General features: G+C 40.5%; 1 protein-coding gene across 1 annotated transcript in view; it reads left to right on the top strand.

Annotated features, from left to right (window-relative positions):
* Positions 1 to 19,900, top strand: part of TBC1D2B (TBC1 domain family member 2B) — a 134,542-nt gene extending 114,642 nt beyond the window's left edge. Inside the window, exons 11-13 of the mRNA XM_033920189.1 lie at positions 785 to 970; positions 2,059 to 2,180; positions 12,600 to 19,900. Coding sequence (XP_033776080.1) covers positions 785 to 970; positions 2,059 to 2,180; positions 12,600 to 12,795 — 504 coding nt within the window. The 3' untranslated portion in view covers positions 12,796 to 19,900. The remainder of the gene's footprint in view (positions 1 to 784; positions 971 to 2,058; positions 2,181 to 12,599) is intronic.
* Positions 19,901 to 27,287: the final 7,387 nt, after the last annotated feature.

The following is a 27,287-nucleotide window of genomic DNA, read 5'->3' as shown; positions in this document are numbered from 1 at the left end:
ACCTTACAGCAATTTTATCTAGTAGCAATGAATCACCTAGACCGTGGGTAGGCAATTCCAGGCCTCGAGAGCCGGAGCCAGGTCAGGTTTTCAGGATCTCCACCATGACTATGTACGAGATGGATTTGCATGCACTGCCTCCTTGAGATGCAAATCTATCTTATGCATATTTATTGTGGACATCCTGAAAACCTGACCTGGCTCCGGCTCTCGAAGACCGGATTGCCTACCCCTGACCTAGACGCATGCCTAAACTTTTGCACCTGCTAACGTTTACTTTATTATGTTCGGTCTAACTTAGGAAATAGTAATTGTGCATTAATTTGCAAAAAAGTTGTTAACTTGGAACCGTATAGAACAGTGGTCTCAAACTTGCGGCCCGGGGGCCACATGCGGCCCGCCAGGTACTATTATGAGGCCCCTCGGTATGTTTACTATAATCACAAAAGTCAAATAAAACATTTTTGTTGATCATATGTCACTTTAGCTATAAATGACAATATTATTATTAAGATTTGCCCAAAAGGAAAGATTTATAAACTATAAAGAGTTTTTCCTCATGCAAAATTATCATTTCTTTAATAAGACATTAACTATTTTGGGGGGGGGGCCCTCCAAGTACCTACAAATCCAAAATGTGGCCCTGCAAAGGGTTTGAGTTTGAGACCACTGGTATAGAAGGTCTCGTCTTCTCTTTACTTAGAGAATCAATGAAGTGTGCTGTGACCAGAAATTCCTAAACTTATTTAGTTAGACTAATTGCCAAATGATCTCTTCTCTGTAGGTTGACCAACGAGTGTTCAAGGATCTAATTGCTGAGAAACTGCCTCGACTACATGTCCACTTTGAATATTACAAAGTGGATTATTCACTCATTACATTCAATTGGTTTCTAGTGGTATTTGCCGACAGTGTTGTTAGTGAGCTCTTCTTTAAAATATGGGATTCGTTCTTGTATGAGGGATCCAAGGTGAGTTAATAAGCAGTGTATAATGTTTAACACGTGGATCTCGGAATAATAATCTCTGCCCCCCTACACTATGCAAACTACCTCCCCCTTCACAATCCCCTTCCTCAACCCAACCATCCTCCTCCTTTCTTCAACTCCCCTCACCCTCCAGGACTGTCATAAAGTGAGTTCCGTCTCTCTAATATTTCTGTCTAGTTACTACACTATTACACTACCCCACATGATTTTTCAATGCTCTCTGCTTACGATATACTGGCAGAGAGTTTGGCGCACCATTTCCTCCATACTGAAGATCCATGAACTGTTAAATTTCAAAATTATTGTACTAGGTCAACAAGGTCTCACATAATCCCTAACAGAGCCCAACGCTCACTTGCTTAATATTCTACTGTTTCTGGATATCCAAAACATCTTGCACTGCTGGAAGAATTTGTCTAAGGTAGAATTCATAGTATGGTGGAACACAGTTTGCGCTGGCCGCTCTTGAGCAGGCAGTAGTTTTTCGGCTAGCGCATGCTAATCTGGTGTGTGCGCTAAAAACACTAGCGCACCTTCATAAAAGGAGCCCCTAGAGTAGGGTTAACTCATTTCAGATGTGGGCAGTAAAGTCCTCTCGTCACTTCTAATCGCACCCTTCTTGCAGATAAAGGACAACAATTATACGGAATCAAAAAATGTATTTACATGACAGTGGCTTTAATGTATAATTCTTTAAAGGTAAGACGATCAGAAATCAGATTAGGGGTAAATTATAATTACAATGACTATCTTTAAAAAGTTACGGGTTTTTTCTCGCTTGTTTTAGTGACACAGGAGTTGCTCAATAGCAGCTGCAAAAATGCAAGCATTACTCAGAGTTTTGCTCGAGTCGGGCTTTGCTAATACTTCTAAACAGCATTTGAATATTTCTTGATGCATGTTGAGTTTCTTTAGCTTCAAAGTTTGTGCTGCGCATTTGGCTATATGTACTGTGACACGGTGGATTAAGCTCACTGCCTTTGTGTGATCCGTCAACATAATACTCACATGTTTAGTTATGGCTTTTGTCTGTCTACAAGGCCCTTATCTAATTGTTTAATTCCACACAGGTCATTTTTCGATTTGCCCTAGCACTTTTTAAGTATAAGGAAGAAGAAATACTAAAACTGCAAGATTCAATGTCAATATTCAAGTATCTGCGATATTTTACACGAACGATCCTTGATGCTAGGTAGGTATTGGAGCTGTATATAAATATCTTTTGCAGAGGATTTAAAATTATTCTTAAAGTAATTTATATAGCACTGCCAGGCATATTTGGCATTGTACAGAAACATAAACAAGACAGTCCATTAAGATATCTGATAGTTGCCTTAAAGTATGTTTTCTCAATGTCTAAAACAGATTTTTGCAGTTAGAAATATGCCTACAACTTTCCTCTTGTATTTATAAGTAACGTCATAGTGTGTCATTACAATCCTTTCAGATAGCTATGTTTAAAAGATATTTGTCAGAAATTTTGAAGGTACCAGAAACCTCGTACCCACCTCTCTCAAAAATATATTACCTCCCAATGAGAGTTAAATCCCAAAATCCAAACCCAAACCAGCAGAATTTATCTGTTGATAGTTTGGATTTGACACAGTTTCTAGAGAGGTTGGATACTGAGATTCAGGTCCTCGCCACATTAATAGTACAGTTTGCAATTGATTCAGACAGGGACTGGATGCTTAAGATGTTTTTTAAGCATAAAGATGTTCCATTTATGACAAATATAATAAGGATGTACCCCGATGTATCTCATTCAACCCAGAGAAGAAGAAAGCAACCTTTGTCCTAAGATATCCCTGTAAGTGTGTTATGACATTTGGGGGGAATAGATATGTATTCTAGGATCCACAGCAGTTATCTAAGTTTATTTCTGATAGAGAGTCTTCATGAGCTTCTCTGCTCTCAAGTTAGCTCTAAAAGATTTGTTCAAGAGCAGTCAGACCGCCTCTTTAGTTTGCCTTATACTTAGTTTCTTGGTTGCCTTATTTCAGTTTTTTCTTCAGCTTCGTCTCCGAAATTGTGGACTAATAATGCGTTGTATAGGTTGGTATCCTCTAAGCAGTTTGGAAATTTGATTTAATTTCAATTTACATTGTATGTTTGCTTATTGACTTGTAATTATTGTCTATTATTAAAATTATAAATAAAGAATGCAAAAAAAAAAAAAACCCAACAAAAAAAACAATCCTTTCAGATATGACAATAAATGATGCATTGTGAGCCAGCTGGGCCTAGGAATATTTGAGGAGGTATTTGAATTTGGTCCCTGGAAACGAGCTGTAATATCACGGAAACCTAGCCACTGCTTGTTACAACAGTTGCCACGTGCAAGTGAAACCTTCCAGACTTCTACAGAAGAGTTATGAAAACAGGAAGGAAGTTTATGTTGACATAGTTTTTCCTCTGGAGGCATAATAGTTGTCCTGCTGAAAAATGTAGTCAGGGAATTCAGTAACTATATCTTATTTTCACTTTAGCATGTCATCACTCACTCACTAGTAGCTGAATGTTGTTTTTCTATAACTACAGCTGATCCAAGTCTTACAGCAACAGATTTCTTAGTGATCTGGACCCTTGCTGGGGTTTGAAGCTGTTAACACTCATGTTGACCCAATGATTTTTCCTTTTTTGAGCTCAGCTGACATTTTAGTCCCATTTCTGGACTGGCATGATATAAGATCATGTTGTGATGCTTTAATTTTTGTATGTTTGGAGTTGTCAGCAGGGCTGCGGAGTCAGTACACCAAACCTTCTGATGCCTTTGTTTTTCTATTGTTAACTCAGACCCCTGCTATGTATAGTAAATGTAATCGCACAAGCAAGCAATGCAAGTTGTGTGGAGATTTTTGGTGCCCTGAAGAAGCGGTAGTGGACCGTGAAACGTTGGCTATTAATGAGACACCACATTGATGTTTCAACACGTTTGTTTATATTGCTAAAAAAGCGACTCATGTCCCATAGATAAAGACAAGCTTAGCGGCAAGGGTATAGTCTCTAGGGAAGTTTTTTCTGCCAGTGATGTGGGTGGAGGAGGCTTGAGCATTTATGCCCTGCCTAAATAAACCTGAGGCTTTTTCTTCCGTTGAAGACACTCTCAGCTGATTCAGTGGAGTATTTTGTTGTTTTGATATTTATCCACTTCACTGTCGTTGATTTAGTAAATGTAAGGAAAATTTGATTGATTGCAGGAAAATAGGATATTTCTTAATGTACAACATTAAGACCAATAGTCCACAAAATATATTTATTTTAAGTTTAAACAGAGAACCTGAACAAAAAAAGTGCTGTCAAATGAAAAAATGTGCTGTAAACTGTTATAAGCTTTTTCTGAAGCTAGAACTGGAGTTAGTACATTTTTACTGACTCCAATTCCACCCAGAATTGCTTCCAACTCCAATTCCACAGCCCTGGTTGTCAGAATGTAAAGTAACTTCATGCAGTTTTATTTAAGTATAGCAGTTGATGCTAAATAAAGCTAGCATGCCCAGCTGTAAAAAAAAAAAATTGATAAAACAAGTCTGGATCTAGATTGGCACCCAAGATGTATAGCTGGATGTTGCGGTGCTGCTTGACTTGGCTGTTAGTCTCCTGTGGCAATTCTGCATCAAAAATATTATTATGTATAAGGATTGGATTTTGTAGCCCTTCCCATGGCCATGGAATCACAAGAGATTGACAGCCTTCATGTATACTTAACAGTATCAACAAACTCAAATGTTCAAAACATGCTGACATATGCAAATAAATGGCCAGACTTGTTGGTAAAAAGCAGGATCCAGAAGATCACATAGCTCTTTAGAACATACACCAAACAGCAACAGCAGAGACAATGAAACACCAAGGCAATGGATCAAGAATCTTATTGGATATAACACAATGACTAGACACGGGTCATGATTCGGCCATGGGGCCTGCCTCAGGAGGCATATAGAATTTAAATTAATAAAATCATATGTTACATAAATAATACAATATCAAGACTAGTTAAAAAGAAGACACTGAATGGTGTATAAATCATTGTCTAAAAGAAAAAAAATTGCTGTTCAAACTGGTTGGTCTCCATCTTTAAACTTGGCCAAATAGTCCAATAAGTAAAAGGATTGATTGAGCATCCATCATTGCACGGGGGGTGGGGGGAGTGAAGAAAAAGCATTTTGCAAAACAAGAAAAATGTGATGAACCAGACTAGTAAGAAACCAAAAAGAACACTATGGAGTGACGATATTCCTGAAATGGACTTTATTATCTAATCTAATCTAATGCTTGGCTTTATATACTGAGGCAACAGTCCAAGAAATCTCAACTCGGTTTACAATAATTAACTTAACAAATAAACCATAAAGAATAAGACTAAGTTTCGGAAGATTAATTTTCAAAGTGTTTAGCAAATAAAATAGTTTTTAAAGATTTACGAAAATGTTGGAGTGCTAATGAGAAACTCCTGTGTCATTAAAACAAGTGAGAAAAAAACGTAACTTTTTAAAGATAGTCATTGTAATTATATCCTGCCTCTAATTTGATTTGATTAGGTCAAAATTCTAAAAGTACAATAAAGCAATCCACATAAAAATAAAATGATCCACATAAAAACCTAAAGGACCTAGTCTGCTGAAAGCATAGGACTCAACACAATCCGCGTTTCGACAGGGTAGTCTTCTTCAGGGGTCCCTGAAAAGGTCTATGGTGGTAAACGTGTGGAAAAACTGATATGTGGAGACTTGTGAGAAAAACGCTGCTGGAATCAAAGCATTTCTGTACCAAGACAAGGAGCCAACCATGAAGTAACCGAAATGGAAATTGTAAAACCCCATTTCTAAACTATCTAATGCAACTCCTGGGACATAACAATGAGCCAACAATGACCTACTTGAATTTATAGTTATGTATTTGTATTTATAACCTAACTGTGCTGATCTACCTGTACTAGCTAACTCTATTGAATGTCCGTGTGAAACTGTCCATTGTAACTTCCTGGATAACTGACCCACCTCTTATAATGTAATCTGACCTTGAACTGATTAGCTGAAGGTGGAATAGAAAACCTGATTAACATAACAGTTATATGCAGGGAAAGTGATAAGCCAGTTTTGTTGGCCTGTTCTTGAGTTCAGAAAAATTTGTTTCTGCACAGCAGACTTAAAGACAAGAGGTTTTTTTGTTCTGTCCTGGATTCCTATTTGGAGACAAGTATTGGGCATTTTATAAGCAGTGGCAAAGCCACAGGGATCCTTGGGAGCCTGCCCCCCCCCCCCTCAGAATAAGGCCCAGGCCTCCTCCAACACTGGCAGAGGTGCTCACCAGCTGAACAGTTCCCCCATCAGAGCCCAGTCCACTCTGCCTGAGCAGTAAGAAGTTGGCAGGATGCTATAGCGGCTGATGCAGCACTTCCACACATGCTCAGTTCACTTATGAAATGCTGGGGAGTCAGAGGTCATAGTAGCCTGATGATTTCTGCTGCTCAGGTCACGCAGACTAGTCTCTGGCAGGGGAACTTCAGCTGCTGGAGTTTGAGCATCCCTGCTAGCAAAGATATGATTGGGGGAGGAGTTGGACTGAGAAGAAATGCTTGCAAACTTCCCCCATTCCCCCCCCCAAAAAAAAATGCAGCTTTTGGCTACGCCCCTGGTTATAAGTAGGCAGGGTTCAGTGGACCCCAATCTTCTGTCAGCCTAACCAGTTATTCAACTCTGCATAGTTAGCATTCATTTGATTTTCTTTGGACAACCTGAAGCAGAAATATATTTATGAAAAAATGTCTGATACAGTTCCTTTTATTGCATATTATGTGCCAATAGTCATCTCATAACCTTATCCTCTCCCCATCTCTTACTGTGCCCTCTTCTTTCAAAGCTAAACAGTTTTATTTTGCAAGGAGAGCAGATTGAGATGGGTTCACATTTTTTTGTGTGTGGGGGGGGCTCATCTTTCTACCCCTGCTGATGTTAATACTCTTTCTTGTCACCTACGTGGGTCATTTAATTAAAAATGCACACTTTTTTTTTTTAATTTATGTGTTTTATTTTATTTTTTTTCTCAAGTATTTCGAGGGTCATCAAGGGACTATAGCTGAACTGCTTCAACTGATAGCCAATCTGTCAATTAAAACAGGAAAGATTCCGGAGAACTAGAAGGTGGCGAATGTTACACCGATCTTCAAAAAAGGTTCGAGGGGAGACCTGGGAAACTACAGACCGGTGAGTCTGACTTCAGTACCGTGAAAGATGATAGAGGTGCTGATAAAGGAAAGCATCATTGATCACCTCGACAGACACGGTCTGATGTGGACCAGCCAGCACGGTTTCAGCAAAGGCAGATCTTGTTTGACATACTTGCTGCATATCTTTTAGGGAGTAAACAAGCAGATAGACAAGGGCGACCCGGTCGACATTGTATATCTGGACTTTCAGAAGGCGTTCGATAGGGTTCAGCATGAACGACTACTTCAGAAAATTGCGAGCCATGGAATCGAGGGAGAAATACTCACGTGGATTAAAAACTGGCTGGAGCATAGGAAGCAGAGAGTGGGAGTAAGTGGTGCTTGGACCTGTACTCTTCAACATCTTTATAAATGATCTGGACATAGGTACGATGAGCGAGGTGATTAAATTTGCGGACGACACGAAGTTATTCAGAGTAATGAAGATGCAGGGGAATTGCAAAGATCTACAACGTGACATAATCAGGCTCGAGGAATGGGCATCGACATGGCAGATGAGGTTCAACGTGGATAAGTGTAAAGTGATGCATGTCTGTATCAAAACTCTCAAGCACGAGTACAGGATGTCTGGGGTTGTACTTGGAGAGACCACCCAGGAAAGGGACTTGGGAGTTCCTGATAGACAAGTCGATGAAGCCGCCTCACAATGTGCAGTGGCGGTGGCGAAAAGGGCGAACAGAATGCTAGGAATGATAAAGAAGGGGATCATGAACAGATCGGAGAAGGTTATCATGCTGCTGTACCGGGCCATGGTACGTCCTCACCAGCACTGGTCGCCGTACATGAAGAAAGACACGGTACTACTTTAGAGGGTCCAGAGAAGAGCAACTAAGATGGTTAAGGGGTTGGAGGATCTGCTGTACAGCGAAAGATTAGAGAAACTGAGCCTCTTCTCCCTTGAACTGAAGAGATTGAGAGGGGACATGATCGAAATGTTCAAGGTACTGAAGGGAATAGACTTAATAGATAAGAATAGGTTGTTCACCCTCTCCAAGGTAGGGAGAACGAGAGGGCACTCTTTAAAGTTGAAAGGGGATAGATTCTATACAAACATAAGGAAGTTCTTCTTCACCCAGAGAGTGGTGGAAAACTGGAATACTCTCCCGGAGGCTGTCATAGGGGAAAACACCCTCCAGGGATTCAAGACTAAGTTAGACAAGTTCCTATTGAACAATGACGTATGCTGGTAGGGCTAGTCTCAGGGCGGTGGTCTTTGACCAAAAGGGCCGCCGCGTGAGCAGACTGCTGGGCATGATGGACCACTGGTCTGACCCATCAGTGGCAACTCTTATGTTCTTATGTTTACAATCCTTCAATATAGTCTCCCAGCTTTGCAACATCCAGGAAGCTTCATTATTCCATCCAGGACACCGTTTTTGTTCAGTTGCCGAATGGCTCAGGTAGCAGCAGAAGAAAGCTCTTCCAGAGATGCAAAACGATGTCCACGCATAGGTTGTTTCAACTTTGGAAAAAGGTCGAAGTCTTCTGGACTCATGTCTGGACTGTAAGGAGCATGAGGTAACACCTTCCAGCCGTATTTGCATAGTTTTTCAATGACGATGTTCCCTATGTGCAGGCAAGTGTTATCTTGAAGAATGAGTGGCCCAGCCGAGAACAACTGAGGTGATTTTGTGCATTTTTCTGCACATTTTTTGCAAAATAATACACTGCTTTGATACTTCTTCCACATGGAACTTTGTGATGATGATGCCTTCATGATCATAAGCAAAAATCATCATTTGTTTGACTTTTGATTGAGCTCGTCAAAATTTTTTTGGTCATGGGGAAGATGGAGCTCTCCACTCATTGGACTGTGATTTCAGCTCCAGCTCAAAGTCTCTGACCCATGTTTAATCAATAGCAACAATGTGATTCAAGAATGCCTGACCTTCAACTTTGAATCTTTGTTTCAGCATGGTTGCATTATCCAGGCGTCTCTGCTGCTGTTCAGCAGTCAAAAAGTGGGGGGACCCATCGCGCAGAAATTTTCTTTTTTTTAAATCATTTGTCAGAATTCGGTATACTGATGTCAGTGGAATCCCTGTGGTTTCGGAAAGTTCCTCACATGTCGCACGACGATCTTGTTCAAAAGCATTAGCCACGAGTTTCACACATCTTTCATCGTTTGTTGATCTCGGCCTTCCTGGTCTTGCATTTTCATCTATGCTCACACGACCACTCCGAAAACAAGTTGCCCACCGAGAAACTGTTCTATGGTCCACTGTTAACTCGCCACAAACTTCACGTAACACACTGTGGATTTCTGTTGGGTTTTTGCCAAGTAGAGTTTCAATCTCAATGTACGACCTCTCATCGTCAACAGACCCAGTACCCGAGTACCCAGACCCAGTACCCAGCCTCCATTTCCCACACTTATCACAGCCACACCATGTACACTACAGAGCTCCTAAGCACACGTCCTGCTGCTTCAAGCATTGAAGTGAAAGTGAAACAAGGTTTACTGCAATTTCATCATCCACTTATATTGGCCCTGACTTAACTACATTTCCTTCTCTACTGAAGGCCAGCATTAAGTTGGTTCAGCTAGGGGAATTGCCATGAGACCCCTTGCCACAAGGGACCAAAAGCCTGCTGGCAAGCTTTAGGACCCCATCTCAAATTTATATCCTGTGCCACAGCAGGTCTAACACTAGCCCTGTCCCCAGCTGATGAGGAATCGGGCAAGCAGTGCTCCTTACATGCTGTGCACTCTTCCTCCTGAAGTCAAGGTGACCCAGGATCCCCTACTTTCATGAGACCAAATTTGGGTAGCCTCTCTACTGCTGTCTTACTTACATGTTTGTTTGTTTATATATGTACATATATTCTGTTTAGAATATCGGGTAGTGTATACATATAAAAAAGTTTGGGTGTTGACATTTGGGTGGGACAGTGGAGTGGGCAGACTTGATGGGCTATAGCCCTTTTCTGCCGTCATCTTTCTTTCTAAGTTTCTATTTTGTTTCTGATCTACTCTCCTCAGTGATGAAATGGAATGTTTCTTTATCCAGAGTAGCTAGTTTAAACAAAAATTATAATTGGGGGGAGAGGGGATTCCTGGTTTTGGAGGGAGGGGGATTTCTTCAGTCTAGAAATCAGAAGTTGGATTTATTTTTCTGATCAGCAAGAAAGAATTGATTTTACAAATCTGGCATTTTGGGGACATCTATAGCTTGGTTTCATTTTCTACTTGAACCTGGCAAGTTTTTCTGACGTGTATTTTAGTACAGTGCTATAGCGCCATCTGGTGAATTTAAAGATTGAGAGAATTCAGCCAGGGGCCAGAATGACGCACAAGCACTATATGTAACAATCTTCTAGATCCCTAGTGCTACTACTTTAAATTGTAAAGTTTTGAAGGCATTAGATTATTACCAAGCTGCTAATTACATGTGAAATAACAGGTGGGATTTGGCTGTAAACTAAGAACATAAGAAAAGCCATTCCAGGTCAAATTAAGGTCTGTCAACCCAAACATTCTGCCTGATAGTGACCAGTATGGGTCACAAGCACATAAGAATTTTGCTGTACTGGGAGAAGACCGAAGGTCCATCAAGCCCAGTATCCTGTTTCCAACAGTGGCCAACCCAGGTCCCAAGTACCTGACAGAAACCCAGAAAATAGCAACATTCCAGAGCTGAGATTGTGATGTCATAATGCCTCATTCCACCAATGCCTCAGAGCCAAACTCATCAGTGATGTCACAATGGCTTGATTGTCCTATACTTGGCTCACATAAAACCATAAGAATTGTCAAACTGGGACAGACCGAAGGTCCAACAATTCCAGTATCCTGTTTCCAACAGTGGCAAACCCAGGTCCCAAGTATCTAGCTAGATCCCAAGTAGTAAAACAGATTTTATGCTGCTTATCCTAGGAATAAGCAGTGGATTTCCCCAAGCCAGCAGATATCACAGATTTACAAATCATTAGTCAAAAAACTTCCACAATTCTTTTATTTAACTTGTCTCTCTCTCTTCCTCCCCCCCAATTTTTTTTTTTTTTTTAAATCCCCACTAAATGACATATGCTGTTCTCCCTAGTCCTTCAGCCATTTTTTTGTGATCAATTCCTCCTAAGTTGAGCTCCTAGACTGCCAAGCCAGTGGCAGATTTCAGTACTTAGACTCTGGTTTCCTCGGAACATAGCCCAAAGCGGTTGGTAAACACCATCTAAGGCTTAATACCAGTACAGGACTAATAATGAACAAATACCATAAGGGAAGGTTGAAAAGAATTTTGAGTGAAGGAGCAGCAAGCTGAAAACCAGGATAGCCTCTTTGAAGTCCCAACACCACTCATTGTAATCTTAATCCTCCGTTGCCTCAGGTGTAGACTCGGATTGTGAGCCTTCCAGGGACAGGGAAATAGCTTCTGAAAAAGCTATGAGCTAAATCCAAAATCCCATCCTTTCCCTTCTCTTTGAAAAGACACAAGAGCATTGTGAAATCATTACAAGGGCAATAGATAAGATCCATACAGATTTTATCTTGCAGGATGGTCAAATTGGTATGGTAGGAATGCCTGTTGTGTGGCCCAGGTCATATTCTCCTTAGTACACTGTTCAGGTCTGCTAGGAAGGTTGGAGGAAGGGGCAGATATCCCACTGTTGCAAAGATGTATTTTAAACTTTTCATGTCCTTGTTGCCATATGACAACTGAAATACTATAGGCTTACACATGTAATAAACACAAAAGGGTTAAGGCAGGGCTGTCCAAGTCCGGTCCTTGAGATCTACTGGCAGGCCATGTTTTCAGGATATCCACAATGAACATGCATGAGAGAGATTTGCATACCAAGAAGGCAGTGCAGGCAAATCTCTCATGCATATTCATTGTGGATATTCTGAAAACCTGGCCTGCCAGTAGATCTCGAGGACCGGCCTTAGGCAGCCCTGGGTTAAGGTAACCCCCTCACCCCCGGGCAACAACATTGTTACTAGATGGGACCCTTCTATTTTTTTATACATGATTTATAAACTAAGTTCTTGGGAAGTTCAGAGTTCACCCTTGATCATATTTGGTTTTGGAAAGATTGAAGGAGAGTAGTGTGTGTCTTTAAGAATCACTATTTAAATTTTGTGGGCTGTCTGGCAATATTGATTCAGTCCAGTGTGTTGATTCAGATAAGTGTGATAAGTCGTTACATTTTTATTGTTTTATACAGTAATATGTAGGTTTCATAGTGGAATAATTTGTGAATTCACTGACTATTTGTGGTTTTTATAATTTGACCTTTTTATAAAATAGACACTTTCTAGAAAATTTTAGGTGTCCTTTAATGGAATTCAGCTCCAAAATGGGCCACTTATTGAAATGAATAGATTAATTTGGACTATCACTATCTTTCATTGTGATTCTTATTTATATTTTTTTTTTTCAGGAAGCTTATCAATATTGCCTTTGTGGGTATGAATCCCTTTCCGCTCCGTCAGATCCGGAACCGCAGGGCTTACCACCTGGAGAAAGTGCGTCTGGAGCTGACAGAACTCGAAGCCATTCGGGAGGACTTCCTGCGGGAACGTGAGACTAGCCCAGAAAGGCGGGATCTGATCAGTGATGATGAGGAGGACAGCTGAGAGACACTTGACTCGTATATCCTGTGTACTGGTTTCAGCACTGTGACCAAAGCTTACCACGAGGGCTGACTTCTTCATGACGTGTTTCTGCTGAAGAAATCCTTCCCGATTGTATGCAGCTGGTGGTAGCTGGAAATATGCAGGGCATATTTTCAGAATGCTGTCTGCCCTTTCACTTACAGTCCAGGCAGTAACCAAGCAGCTCTTGTTAACAGTTATATGCTTGCAATATGTGTAACCTGAGACTATGAAGCACTCATCAAGGCCCTCTGCCTACCTCTTCCACACAATTAGACTTAAAAAACAACTGGACTAAAATAGAATCTGTGCAAAACTGTAAAAAAAAATCACAATAACCTTGAACGGGGGGAGGGGGGGTCACTGGGAGCCGACTTGAGTGCTGACTGTAATACATTGAGTGAAAGAGTTTGAGGTCTCTCTTAGTTATGCCCGCAGACGCTGTGTGGATAACAAGTACTGTGTTCAGTTGTTGTTAAATTGAATAAGCTGTAGCACAGCTTTAAAAGTTTTTGCACCGTTGCCATTATCAGAAGAACCTGATAATAGTGGGTATACTCTGCTGGGCAAGGCCAAGATACTGCTGTGCACTTACAGGATATGGCAGTCCAGGCTGAAATACCACCCGCTCTGGATTCCACTTTTAAATCCATCCATGTATCAGACGCCAAGAAGCGTGGCTGAGCTCAGTTGTTCCTGAAAGTGGGGTCTTTGCCGCTTGGACACGCATCGAAAAGTTACAGGAGAGAAGTTTTCGTTGGACTAGCTTAATAAATTAGTGACTATCATTCCAGAGCTACGGTCCTCTCATGTGATGAGTTTAGTAGCCCTCAAAATTTAGTCACATTAATTTAATTAATCCAGTTAATTTAATCCAAATTTCATCCAATAAAGGTATCGCCTACAACTTTGTTGACTTTTCTATTTCAGTTAGTTTACATATAGGTACTTCAAGCATTTTCCCTATCTGTCCCGGTGGGCTCACAATCTATCTAATGTACCTGGGGCAGTGGATTTTACTGCTTCGAAGCCACGTAAACATCAATATTCATTGCCACCTTTAGTCAGTTGTTTGATTGCTGTTCATTTCTGAATAGCACAGTAACCTTGAAGTCATAATGTTAAATATGCAAATTTTTAGTTTGTATGTAGCCTGTGACAAAATTGTGGGAAAGATGGTGTGGATTGGTTTCTTTCCCAAATTCAAAAATGGGAGACAATCTGTCACGCATTCAGCTCTAGCTGCCTCCCCTTTACTTATCCATGGTGGTTACATGTTTGATAAGTGCTTCCATAGCTCCTGAGCAGGGAGGGAGTCCCACAGCTGTGATACCAAGTACCAGGTTATAGGAGGAGTCACTTTCTGAATTCTCCTCACTCAACCACTAGTCTAGCAATAACTGGACTACATATAGAGGGAATGGAGGTGGACGTGTTCAAAAATGGATTCAAGCCTTGGGTAACAGTGAATGAAGACTCATAGGGACATAGGCTTGTTTTGCATTTATCGGTTGAAAGATTTTCCAACTTTTCCATGTCGGCAAAACTCAAGAACAATATTTAGAAATCGTTGAACTGCCTACTGTATATACAGAAGACGGTTTGGGGCCGGGTGTGAAAAATTAAATCTGTAAAAGTACTTGAAAAGTTGGGGTGAGACACGCTGATGCTGCATACCGAAGTACATCTATCAACTATCACTCTGTAGAAAGGCCTGGGGATATAAGTGTCGGAATATTACGCCCTCCCTGTGCTGTCCAATATTTTGCTGGTTACTTGCTGGGTTTCATTCTAAATACAAAAGTATTATTTTCCTTATAGTGAAATTTGTTGAAGAAACTGGGCTTTTATAAGCATTTTAAAAGAGCTTAATCTTAAAATTAGTGAATTTTCAAGCGACTCCTGTTTGCTATCCTTGAATTCTGGTGAACAAAGTTACTTGGAAGAATGAGAAGTTTAGATATTGCCTATCTGCAGCTTTTGAGCCCTCTAGTAAATATTTGTGTTGACATGCTGAAGACTTCTCTAGCCCAGTCGAAATGGAATGAAACACCTCTGATTGATGCTGGAGCTTTTGTCAAAAGAGGACATCTCGTTTCTACTTGAAAAGACATCTTTAGATGCAGACAATGCATTTTTTTAAAGTATTACCACCACCTTGTCATAACAGCTTGCTACAACATACATGCTTTCATGACTTTTACAAACTGCGCTTGCAAAACTATATAACGGCAGTTTTTATATGTACAACAGTGGACAAAAATATCAAAGACTTTTTTTTTCTTCTGATATCAATATCAGTATTTTGAGGAGCTGGTCTCTGTCACCCAAGCCATTGATGTAAAGTCTTATTTCATTTGTGTGTTAGACAGTATCCATTTGTTTCAAGATTAAGAGTTTTTGAACCCTGTTTCCTCAGAGGTGAATTTTGGCTTTGCTTTCACTAAATCACTGGTTGCTAATAGTTCAGTATGTATTATTGGGGGGGGGGGAAATCCTTGTTTACTTTCACTAGAATGATGCTGGGCAATGGAAGCTTTATCTCTGTTGGAGAACAAAGAAAGGGTAACTCTTACCGAGGAACTTGCTTTCGTTTATTGCTGCTATTTTAAAAATCAGATAGTGTTACCATGCAAAACGATGACAGCTAAAGACCAACATGGCCCATCCACGTTGTAGAGTAGATTTGTCTTTTGATGAATGGGTTGCATATAGAAATAATATATGCACAACATCAATACCCCTCTTGCTTATCAGGCCCAAGCATGACCAGAATCTAACACAGTATTGATTTCCCAGTGCTGGGTTTTTTTTAACGTATTAAGTTTCAAGGCCAACAAAAAGTGCAGAACATTATACATACATTTTTTTTAATATATAATTCTTTATTCATTTTTCATCTTACAACAAATACATATATAGTAAACATTTTTCAATTAAAACATCATTTGAAATTCTATCATTATAATATTAGTATATAATAATTTTATCCCATCCCACCCTCCCTTTCATTCTTACATTCAATCAAATGTTTCACATCAATAATCTTTCCAATGATCTAATCATTTAATAAATTCAAATTCCCCCCTCCCATCCCTTCTACCTTAGATTGTATTTATAATGTAAAATGGCATCTACTCATTATACATACATTAATCATCAGAGTAAGCACTTATAATCAATCAATAACAATACACAAAGAATAATCCTCCCTCCCAATATATTCAATCAAGGATTAAAATAAAGCAAAGAGATAGCTACTCCCAACCTCCCACCCACCACTGGATGTGTGTGCAAATCAATGAAAAATTAAAGATAAAAGACAACTACATCGAAGTAACAAAAGACGTCAATGGGCCCCAAACCAATTTGAATAAATTATTATGCACCAACATGTCAGAATTCATTTTCTCATACCTATAGCATAAGCATAAATCGCCCACCAAAAAGGAAAACTAAGGCGATCCCAATTTTTCCAATTGCGAGTAACCATTTGCGTGGCTATCCTGGTCATAATAAGGAGAAGCCGGCATTTATATTGCAATAATGTCCCACAGATGACTACATCGTAGGTTTACTGAATCGCTGAATCCAGTATGGTATTAATATTTCCCCCATATCAACTTTCAAAAATTAAGTATTAAAGGACAATAGGACAACAGATGATCCAATGTTCCTATTTCAAGATGACATCAACACCCCTCTTGCTTATCAGGCCCAAGCATGACCAGAATCTAACTTAGCATTGGTTTCCCAGTGCTAATGAAGTCCTTGTGCAGTCATATCTACTTCATATGCATTCCTGTGCTTTTGAGGGTTCTTGTTCAGTTATATCTACTGCTTAGGTATTCCTGTGCTTTTAAGGGCCCCGATGCCATATGTTGGGGATATGACTAATGTGACAATGTAGGTTGTCATCAATTTGCCACTATGGATATTCTGTTCATCCCATGATTTATTTATTTTTTTGATACTGGTTTTCTTCTCCTCCATTTCCTCTGAAAGAACATTCCAGGTATCCGATCTATGTAAAAGCATTTCCTGATGCTTCCGCCTCTTCCTCCTCGGAGCTTTACAGCATCCTTTCCCCTTGAAACAAGCTTGTAGCTTGTGCAATTATTCCTTTCATGTGTTTAAAATGTCTCTAGTATATCACCCTTGTTTTGTTTTCTCTTCTTATACAGCCTGTCTGTGATACAACCAAAGTAGTTTACATTTATTTTTTTTGCCTCTAGTGGGCCCACATTTTTATACCTGGGGAAATGGAGTGTTAAGTGACTTGCCCAGAGTCGCAATGACCAGCAGTGGGAACCCAATCCAATTACTTAGGTTCTCGGCCCACCGCACTAACCCAGATTCTTCAGACTCATTGAGCTGGACCTTTTTATTCTTTAGTTTGTGTTTTCTGAACCATCTCTGGGCTCTCTCTGTCCCAGTGCTTATTAATCTTTTTATGGCTATGACCCCATAATCATGCCCAAATAAAATTTTGTAAACCACCCCCCCCCTCCTCCTTTGGAAGTGAAACTAAAACTTGAAACTACCTTGTAATAACTTCCTGGGCAACTGACCGGGTCCATATGCACTAAAGAGGATCAGTAAGACCGTTTGGGTCTGTTCCGATCCTTTTTTTGGCCGATTCAAAAGATCTATTCATGCACTAAAAAGTTTGCATTCAAATGATTCACATGGAGGTATGTCACACACAATATTTTCCCCATTAACACCTCCCCCTCCCCCCAACAACAATGACTGCCTTCCCCGATGAACATGGCATTGGGAATCAACCCCCCTACCCATGCTAGTGAAAATCGGCAGGAGGGATGCCCACACCCTCCTGCCGTGATGAACCTCCCCCCCCCACTGCGGCAGCAAAATGGTAGGAAGGGTGCCCACTCCCTCCTGCCGTGTTGACCACTTCCTCCTGCAGCAGCGAAACAGGAAGGATGCCTACTCCCTCTAGCCACCAAAGGCCCACTTCTGTGCCAGGTGCCTCCCTGAACCATCCCCCTTCCCCCCTAAAAAAAATGGCAGGAGGGATGCCCACTCCCTTCTGCCATGGGATGCTCCACCCGAACCCCCTCCCCCTCCCCCCCCCCGGTACCTTTTTTCAAAGATGGAAGCAGAAGGAAAACACTTGATAACAAGCTCCACCAATTGGTGATGAAACATAAAACCTGAGAAAAGACAGATTTCTATACCACTTCCTTACAAGATGGTGAAAGCAATGTTAAAGGTTTTTGTGCTATAGTAGAAGTATTTCTTTCCGGAACATTAATCAAATGTAATATTCCATTAATCAATGTGGGAAAGTGTTAGGTTTTGTTTGCTGATAGTGTTTGAACAATCATAGAAAGAATGTTTTACTCTACACAACTTCAACAATGTAAGGCGAATTTTCTTAATCAGATTGCACTTGGAGATCAAATGTTAAATAAGTATTGATAATCACTCCTAGAATCTTTAGGCTTTTTAGTTTTTCAATTTTGTACCGCACATGAACTCTTAGTTCCTTTTATTCCAGCCTCAGCCCCCCTCTATCCTGTTCCTTATCAATTCCCAGTTCCAGCATCAGATCCATAAGAATAGCCCCACTGGGTCAGACCATCAAGCTAGCCTGTTCTCAAGGTGGCCAATCCAGGTCACTAGTACCTGGCCAAAATCCAAAGAGTAACAACATTCCATGCTACCGATCCAGGGCAAGTAGTGGCTTCCCCCATGTCTTTCCCAATAACAGACTATGGACCTTTCCTCCAGGAAATTGTCCAAACCTTTCTTAAAACCAGCTACATTATCCGCTCTTACCACAACCTCTGGCAATGCGTTCCAGAGCTTAACTATCTCTACCACTGCCCCCGTGTTGTTCCCCAGAACCCTTAAATCTCCTGTAGAGTAATAGGTGCTTGTTTCCACTTCCAGCATTCTGCAGGCAAGAGAGCATAGGAGCTGGTAGGAAAACAGGCCAGGAGCTTGTGTGGGACCCTCCTCCTCCTAGTTTCAATGTCTATGGCAGTGTATAGCAAACTGTGTGCCACGGCCCACTAATGTGCCGCAAAAAGATCCCGAGTGTGCCACCAGCGATTCAATAACAGATGACATGTACGTGAGTCTGTCGCCAGTGCTGGCACCTCTCCTCTTGCGTGCCCCCTTATGAACTTCGTTTATCTTCCCTGAGCTCAGGCAGTTGTGGTTATGGAGGGCCTCTGACCATGCGTGGATTTTGACATGACATCATGCGCATGCATGCGTCATTGTGTTGATGTCTGCACATGCTCAGAAGCCCTCTAGACGCAGCCCTGAGCTCAGGGAAGATGAGATAAGGTTTGTGGTGGGGCAGGGTGGGGTCATGGGTGGAATGGGGCAGTGCCACATGTCCTCTTTTTTTCAGTGCCAAAGAAAAACATGTGCCCTGGAAGTATGCCCTGAAAGAAAAGTGTGCAGGACACTGGCCTATGGTATATTTTCTGATCATAACCACAACTTCCAGCAAACTCTATTTGCTCAGAGACCATATTGTTTTTTGAATGCCCAGCCCTTAACAGTAGGGAACTGTACTACAAATCCTAGATTTGAGCAATTTGGAAATTTGGACTGGCTCAAAAGTGTCCTTTATGGGTTAGATTTGTTGAGAAATACAATCATAAATCATTATCTGACTTTCTAGACTCTGAAGATTCTTTACTTATGGCGAAAGCAGGCCAAAAATAAAGCAAATTGTAAAAAAAAAAAATCTGGAATCCAAGAACTGAACTTTTGGAGCAGTGATTCTGTCATTCGAGGCCAACAGCGTGCCAAATTTTAAGGGTAAATGGGATGCCCATGTGGGATCCTTAAGAGGGTGGAGTTAAGGATGGGTCATTAGGAGAGGGATCTCCAGGAGAGCAGACTCAGGGGGGTGGGTCTGTGAAGTGGGCAGACTTGATGGGCTATGGCCCTTATCTGCCGTCATTTTTCTATGTTTCTATGAACTCTAGCCTTTGAAGCAACTGGGACCCTTTTCCTAGAATACAATGGTGTGAGAATGTAGACTATTCTTTTTTTCTATAATCAAGAGTCTTGCAGAGAGAAAATTTGTCAAATGAATGTGCAGAACAGGAAGCACTTAACATGAATGGTGAAATTACAACTTTATAAAGGAGGGCCTTTTTTAAATTCAAGTAGAAAGGCAATATACACTGTACTTGGAAACAGTGACGCATAAGTGGAGAATCTGCAGGGCATAATGACTTGATGATGGGAACAACTGAAAGTGCAAATTATTTTTTATTTGTCTTTTTACATTCCCTCACCATAGCTAACACATGGTTGCCTTTATTTTATAAACTTATTTCCAGGTTTTATAAATATTGTATATGCGGAATATTATATTTTATATGAATATTCATGTAACCAACCACAAAGTTAAAATTTCTGCACATTTTTCTTCAATTCATGCATGGCTGTGCAACCAGCATAAAAATAATGGAATATAATGTTGCATAAATAAAAAAGTGCTGTAGATATAATTTATAGTCGTATTTGATTTCTGTCTGACACAACACCCTTCTTATGTGATACTAATGGGAAATATACTCTTTCCTTTTATAGATGCTTTATTTGCTAATATTTTTTCTTGTCTTTTCTTTCTTCTCAGCTGTTAAAGTCAGTAATTCTAAATACGGCTGTTGATGATATTATTCGATGCTCAACGGAACATCTTCATTTCACTCCCCTTGGAGCTTCTTCAGGAGATAATTGTTAACTGCTTCTTTAACCACTATTAACTTTGTTAACCACCTCTGTCAGAAAGAGTAATATCATCAACAGCCATTTTTGGAATTACTGACTTTAACAGCTGAGAAGAAAGAAAAGACAAGAAAAAATATTAGCAAATAAAGCATCTATAAAAGGAAAGAGTATATTTCCCATTAGTATCACATAAGAAGGGTGCTGTAGATATAATTGCCAAATATTTTTAGTTGAACACTAAAGCAATGGTTCCCAACCCTGTCCTGGGGGACCCCCAGGTCAGTCTGGTTTTCAGGATAGCCCTACTGAATATGCTTGAGAGAGATCTGCATAGAATGGAGGTGCCAGGCATGCAAATCTGCTCCATGCATATTCATTAGGGCTATCCTGAAAACCCGACTGGCCTGAGGGTCCTCCATGACAGGGTTGGGAACCACTGCACTAGAGTACTTGCACATTATAAACTAGTTCTAGTTTATTCTCCTGGGCAAATGAATTTTATACTGAATCTTAACTGGAGAGTAACAAGAGAAAGTTTAAGCTGATATATTAAGTTCCGAGGAGAACAGTGAGCAGTAAACCTTATGTGCAAAAAAAAATAAAAATAAAGATAAAACAGTGGAACAGGTGAACATTCTTCTGGTCTACACAAAATCCTTGATTATCGCCTTGCATTCCTAAGTTATAAAAGATACCTGAAAGCCAATACTAGTAGCTTTCGACTCAAAGAACACTCTCTAAACTTAAAAGGGGATAGATTCCGTACAAGTATAAGGAAATTCTTCTTCACCCAGTGAGTGGTAGAAATCTGGAACGCTCTTCCAGAGGTTGTTATAGGGGAAAACGCCCTCCATGGATTCAAGACAGTTAGACAAATTCCTGCTGAACCAGAACGTACACAGGTTAGGCTAGACTCAATTAGGGCCCTGATTTTTGACCTAAGGGCCACCACGGGAGCGGACTGCTGGGCATGATGGACCACAGACTGACCCAGCAGCGGCAATTCTTATGTTCTTAGACCCCCCTTTTACAAAGCTGCAGTAGCGATTCCTATACGACAAATGTGACGTAGCCCATTTAATTGCTCTGGGACTGTGTTGCATTTACCATGCCAGTACTCGCTACCTTGGCTTTGTAAAAGGGGCCCCTGGAGATGAAGAGATTTGCTCTTTAGACTTGACCGCATTTTTTTTGTAGACAGTTATACTCGATTTACAATATTTTTGGGGGGGAAAAAAAGGCAAAAATTACTGAGCAAAAAATAGTCGGTTCATTTTCTAGTAGTGTATTACTCTGCTATAAAACTAATTTTTATGGGATGTTCTGTGCTGTTGCCTTTTCAGAGCTTTTGTTAGGCCAAACGTCACATGGATATTAAAGTTTTGTGTCAGTCAGACCAGAAGGAAGACAGACCGTTAAGCTGGCAGCACAGTTTAGGAAATGTCACCTAGTGTCCCTGTGGAAGAGCTTGTGGCTTGGGTGGGGCCTTGAGCATGTGCAGATACTTAGGGCCATGTTCTATAAATGGTGCGGTAAGGTGGCGGTAGGCACCCTACCGCTGCCTAACTTAATTGTTTTAATTGGCTCAGCGCGGTAATTGACCAAATCATTTAAAACATTAAAAACTCATTAAAATAAGTAGGCGTCAGGAGATGTATACAGTGTAGGTGCTGTAATTACGTGCATAGCAGGGCGCCAAACGGCGCCTTATGCCTAAGTGGATGCGGTTGGGAGCGAAGTGAGACTTAGGCGCCATTAGGCAAGACTCACTAAAGAACTTGGATGTCTGCAATGTATGCCAGTAAACGCCTAAATTTCCTGGTAGGTGACATTTAAAGAATCACAGCTAACTGCGATTGACACATGGCCAGTGTTATTTTTGTAGGCAGCTGATGATTTAGGCTCCATTTTCAGAATCTGGCCCTTAAGACCCACACTGGCCACTCTTGTCATCCGTTTACATGCTGACTGCCACATTGGTGCTGCCCCAGAGGGTGTGGCGTAAGGGAGTGGGGAGAGAGAGAGGGCAAGGGGATATTGTATCTGAGTGGGGTTGAGGGAGGGCTTTGAGCTGTCCCAAGGTAGGACGGGGACTAGTAGAAGTTTTGCCTAGAGTGACAGATACACTTGGACAGAAGACAATTTCACTCTACAGCTCATAGCACAGTGTATCGCAAACTGTGTGCCACCCAAGATTTCAGGTGTGCTGCAATATTTCGGGGAGGAGCAGAGGTGCCGGCGTCAGCTGCCTGCCTAAAGGATATGCCTCTTGCCACAAAAAAGCTGCCGACACAAGCGCTTCTCAAGTTCATTTTATTTAATATACTGCAAATATAAAAGCAAGAGGCAAATCTAAGCAGTTTACAATTTAAAAAAAAGGTAAAAACAACAAAAGAGTAAGTCAAAACATGAAGAAAGACAATTGAGAACATGGGAACGAGGGACTCGATGGATTACAATAAAAATAAAAAGGTTAGGGAAAGGGATGAACAATATAATACTTGTGAGATGAACAATGTGGTGCATCTTCCCTTCCAGCACCCACCCCACTGGTGTCTCAGGGCCCGTCTGGAGGGCCTTTGAGTGTGCGCAGATATCAAGATAATGACGTCCGTGCACTTCCGTATGCCTCAAACCGCAGCCACCGCGTTTAGTGTGCTGTGGCTTGACAAAGTTTGCGAGACACCGTCATAGCAGAAATTAAAAGTAAATACTGCATGTTTTTTCTGTTAACAAGAGTATGACAATCTGTTGGGCTTGGTAACAAGGTGTGCATTTTCCAAAATAGCATGTTTTATTGGCAAATGGAAAATCAGCAGTGCCTGACTGTTTATTTTTACATCAGTGTGTGGTACATTTCCTGTTAGGAGTGTCCTATTTTTGTACAGGATCAGATCCTTTCATAGTAACATAGTAGATGACGGCAGATAAAGACCCGAATGGTCCATCCAGTCTGCCCAACCTGATTCAATTTAAATTTTTTTGTGTTTTTTTTTTTTTTTTTCTTAGCTATTTCTGGGCGAGAATCCAAAGCTTTACCCGGTACTGTGCTTGGGTTCCAACTGCCAAAATCTCTGTTAAGACTTACTCCAGCCCATCTACACCCTCCCAGCCATTGAAGCCCTCCCCAGCCCATCCTCCACCAAACGGCCATATACAGATACAGACCGTGCAAGTCTGCCCAGTAACTGGCCTAGTTCAATATTTAATATTATTTTCTGATTCTAAATCTTCTGTGTTCATCCCACGCTTCTTTGAACTCAGTCACAGTTTTCCTCTCCAGCACCTCTCTCGGGAGCGCATTCCAGGCATCCACCACCCTCTCCGTAAAGTAGAATTTCCTAACATTGCCCCTGAATCTACCACCCCTCAACCTCAAATTATGTCCTCTGGTTTTACCATTTTCCTTTCTCTGGAAAAGATTTTGTTCTACGTTAATACCCTTTAAGTATTTGAACGTCTGAATCATATCTCCCCTGTCTCTCCTTTCCTCTAGGGTATACATATTCAGGTCTTCCAGTCTCTCCTCATACGTCTTCTGGTGCAAGCCTCCTATCATTTTCGTCGCCCTCCTCTGGACCGCCTCAAGTCTTCTTATGTCTTTCGCCAGATACGGTCTCCAAAACTGAACACAATACTCCAAGTGGGGTCTCACCAATGACCTGTACAGGGGCATCAACACCTTCTTCCTTCTACTGACTTTCATTAAAATTATCAAACTTTCATATCATTAAAAATATCAAACTATCAAACGTTCTTGGCTTTGCAAAATGTTCTGAAACTACAAGAAAATAATCCTTCAATTTTGATCATTTACATCTATATTTTTGACCACTGTACACAACTGGAATTGTTGATGGCTACATAGAAAATATAAAAGGGAATGTTTGATTATCCCTACAGGTCAATTCCTTTCCATGCTTCTTTTTTATGCATTTAACCAACACCACACACTCGCACACACTCTCACTCACACTCACTTTTTTTTTTACAAAGTTGTGCTAGCAGCTGCCATAGCAGTAACAGCCCCGAAGCCCATAGAGATTTAAAGGGCTTTGAGGCTTTTGCCGCACACCAGCTGCTAATGCAGCTTTGTAAGTATGGGGCTATTAGTTTAAATATTTGTAATGTGAATTATTTGACGGTTCTACATTGGGTATAATTGAGTAAAACATAAAAATCAAAAACAAAAATCACACTAAAAGAAAAAATAATTATCATCAAAGACTACAGTCTATATTTGAAAGAGCCCAGGACCCTGGGGCCAGAGACGGAGGCTCTAAGTCTCATAGCTCTCATAACTTCTCTCTCATTTGTAAAACAATTTAACTATAATTTTCAAGCTCAATCTGCAATAGATTTGTCTTGAGGATGCTGTTATTTTATAGACTTTGTCAACCAGAGACCCATTTTGTTAATCTAGTCTGAGATTTTTCTTTAGATACCTGTACAAACCTCATTTCTTAGATATGTATATGGTCCGGCATTTATACAATATTTTATGTATTTCACTATGCCCATTGCCTCTTGGAAATACGGTTCATGTACTCAGAGGGACAACAGTCCTGAGAGAGAATTTAAAGAGATCCAGCATGGTGATAATATATTATATAACTATATTCATATCATAATATTAATAAATTAAATTAATTTAAATAGTGCTCAGACCCACAACCATTAGTGTTCAAGTGTAAAAACACACAATACCGGCTGCCGTCAGACCATCATGGCACTATTGATGTCTGTACCACCATTCAACAATCTAACATCCATTTTCTATAAGATTAACTTATCTTTTTATGGTGGTTGATATTCCTCCGATGGTCACGTGATAGGCAGCTTGGTGTTATAAAGTGCTCGTGCAAACTATAAATAATTTCTGGAAGCCAAAAAATACATGTCCTCCTTTCTACTTGAGTTTCGCCTTGTGCTTTCTCAGGATGGGATTAGCTATCAATTCAAAAAATGCATGGAAGAGGGCTAGTAATTGTCATCGGGAGTGGTTACTACATCCTAACTATAAGGGTGGAAAAAGCAATTCCACGGTATGTGTCCTCCCTTATTCAATAGATAATTATAGGATTTGTCAAATAATAAAGTGGCATTGGCCAGTGTTACAAGTTATTCCTGACTTAATAGATCCCCCTAAGTTTGCTTACCGTCGTAGCCGTAATGTAGGGGAAATGTTACGGCATAGGGGGAGTCTGAGGGAGACCAGAGGGGCAGATGGGGCCGGAAGTGGCCACAAGCCATGTGGCCGATGTATTTACTGCAAATATGTCATGCAGGGCCAGGAATTGGAGATTCCAAATGGTGGTAGATATAAGAAAAAGTTTAAACTACTTACGAACACTGATTGTATGTCTATGGCAGTGGTATATTGTAATTTATGCCCTTATGATAAACTATATATCGTTCACACCAAAAGAAGTATTAAAATCACGATAGCGGAACATTTAAACAATATCCAATGTGGCCGGATGTCAACCCCTCTGGTCTCATTGGATAGATATGGGTCATGTGAGTGAAGATTTACGTTACACTGTGTTGCTACATTTGCCTACATATAGGGGGGACGTCACAGATTTTAATGGAGAAAGAACACCATTTTATTTTTAATTGGCAAACTTTAAGCCCTAGTGGGCTTAATAATGAAATCGATTGGTTTCAGATATAAGAGTACCGTGTCTCTCTCATACATGGTTGCAAGTACGCTGATTAGTAATGAGTTAGAGGGCTCCCTATTTAAGATGTAGGAAGTCAGGGTCTTGATGTTAGATAGTAGCCTGTTCTCTTGGAGCAGTTTGGATGGGTCCATTCTTGGAGGCTGATTCTAGGTATTTTATGGTAGATAATATCAACTGTCTAATGAATTGATATATTTTACAAGCAGCATTAGTGTTAATGTTATTGTAGTGAGATGTTTAGGTTATAATGTTTTTTTGAATTGATAGCTAATCCCTTCCTGAGGAAGCACAAGGTGAAACTCGAGTAGAAGGGAGGACATGTATTTTTTGGCTTCCAGAAATTATTTATAGTTTGCACGAGCACTTTATAACAACAAGCTGCCTATCACGTGACCATCGGAGGAATATCAACCACCATAAAAAGATACGTTAATCTTATAGAAAATGGATGTTAGATTGTTGAATGGTGGTACAGATATCAATAGTGCCATGATGGTCTGACGGCAGCCGGTGTTGTGTGCTTTTACACTTGAACACTAATGGTTGTGGGTCTGAGCACTATTTAAATTAATTTAATTTATTAATATTATGATATGAATATAGTTATTTATTATCACAATTGGATATTATATTGATCCCTATATTTATTTAAATAACATATTATAAACAATTCTAATTAACTGGAAGCCAGTGTGCTGATTTTAAAAGCGGTGTGACATGATTGTGGGGGGTTTTAATAACCGTATATCAATTTCACTACCGTATTTTGGATCAGTTGTAGTCGATGAATATCTTTTTGTCGAATACCTGAGCAGTCAGTGTGAGAAATGAGCGAATGAATAAGAATGTTTAGTGATGAAGGTTAAGTGATTTGCCCAGAGTCCCAAGGAGCAACAGTGGCGATTGAACCCAGTTCACCAGGTGCAGCTTCCGATTCTAAGATTGCATGTGTGTTTCATTTGTGGCATTCCTACAGCAGCTAAACACAGCTGAATTGTTCTACTACAAAGCAATTTCTGTATTTTATTTTATAAATTAGTATTAAATCTTTCTCTTTGA

This window comes from Geotrypetes seraphini, chromosome 14 (assembly GCF_902459505.1).
Source record: "Geotrypetes seraphini chromosome 14, aGeoSer1.1, whole genome shotgun sequence".
In the NCBI taxonomy this organism is placed as follows: domain Eukaryota; kingdom Metazoa; phylum Chordata; class Amphibia; order Gymnophiona; family Dermophiidae; genus Geotrypetes; species Geotrypetes seraphini.
Note: the sequence above shows the minus strand (reverse complement) of the source record. Positions and strands in the feature narration are given on the sequence as shown.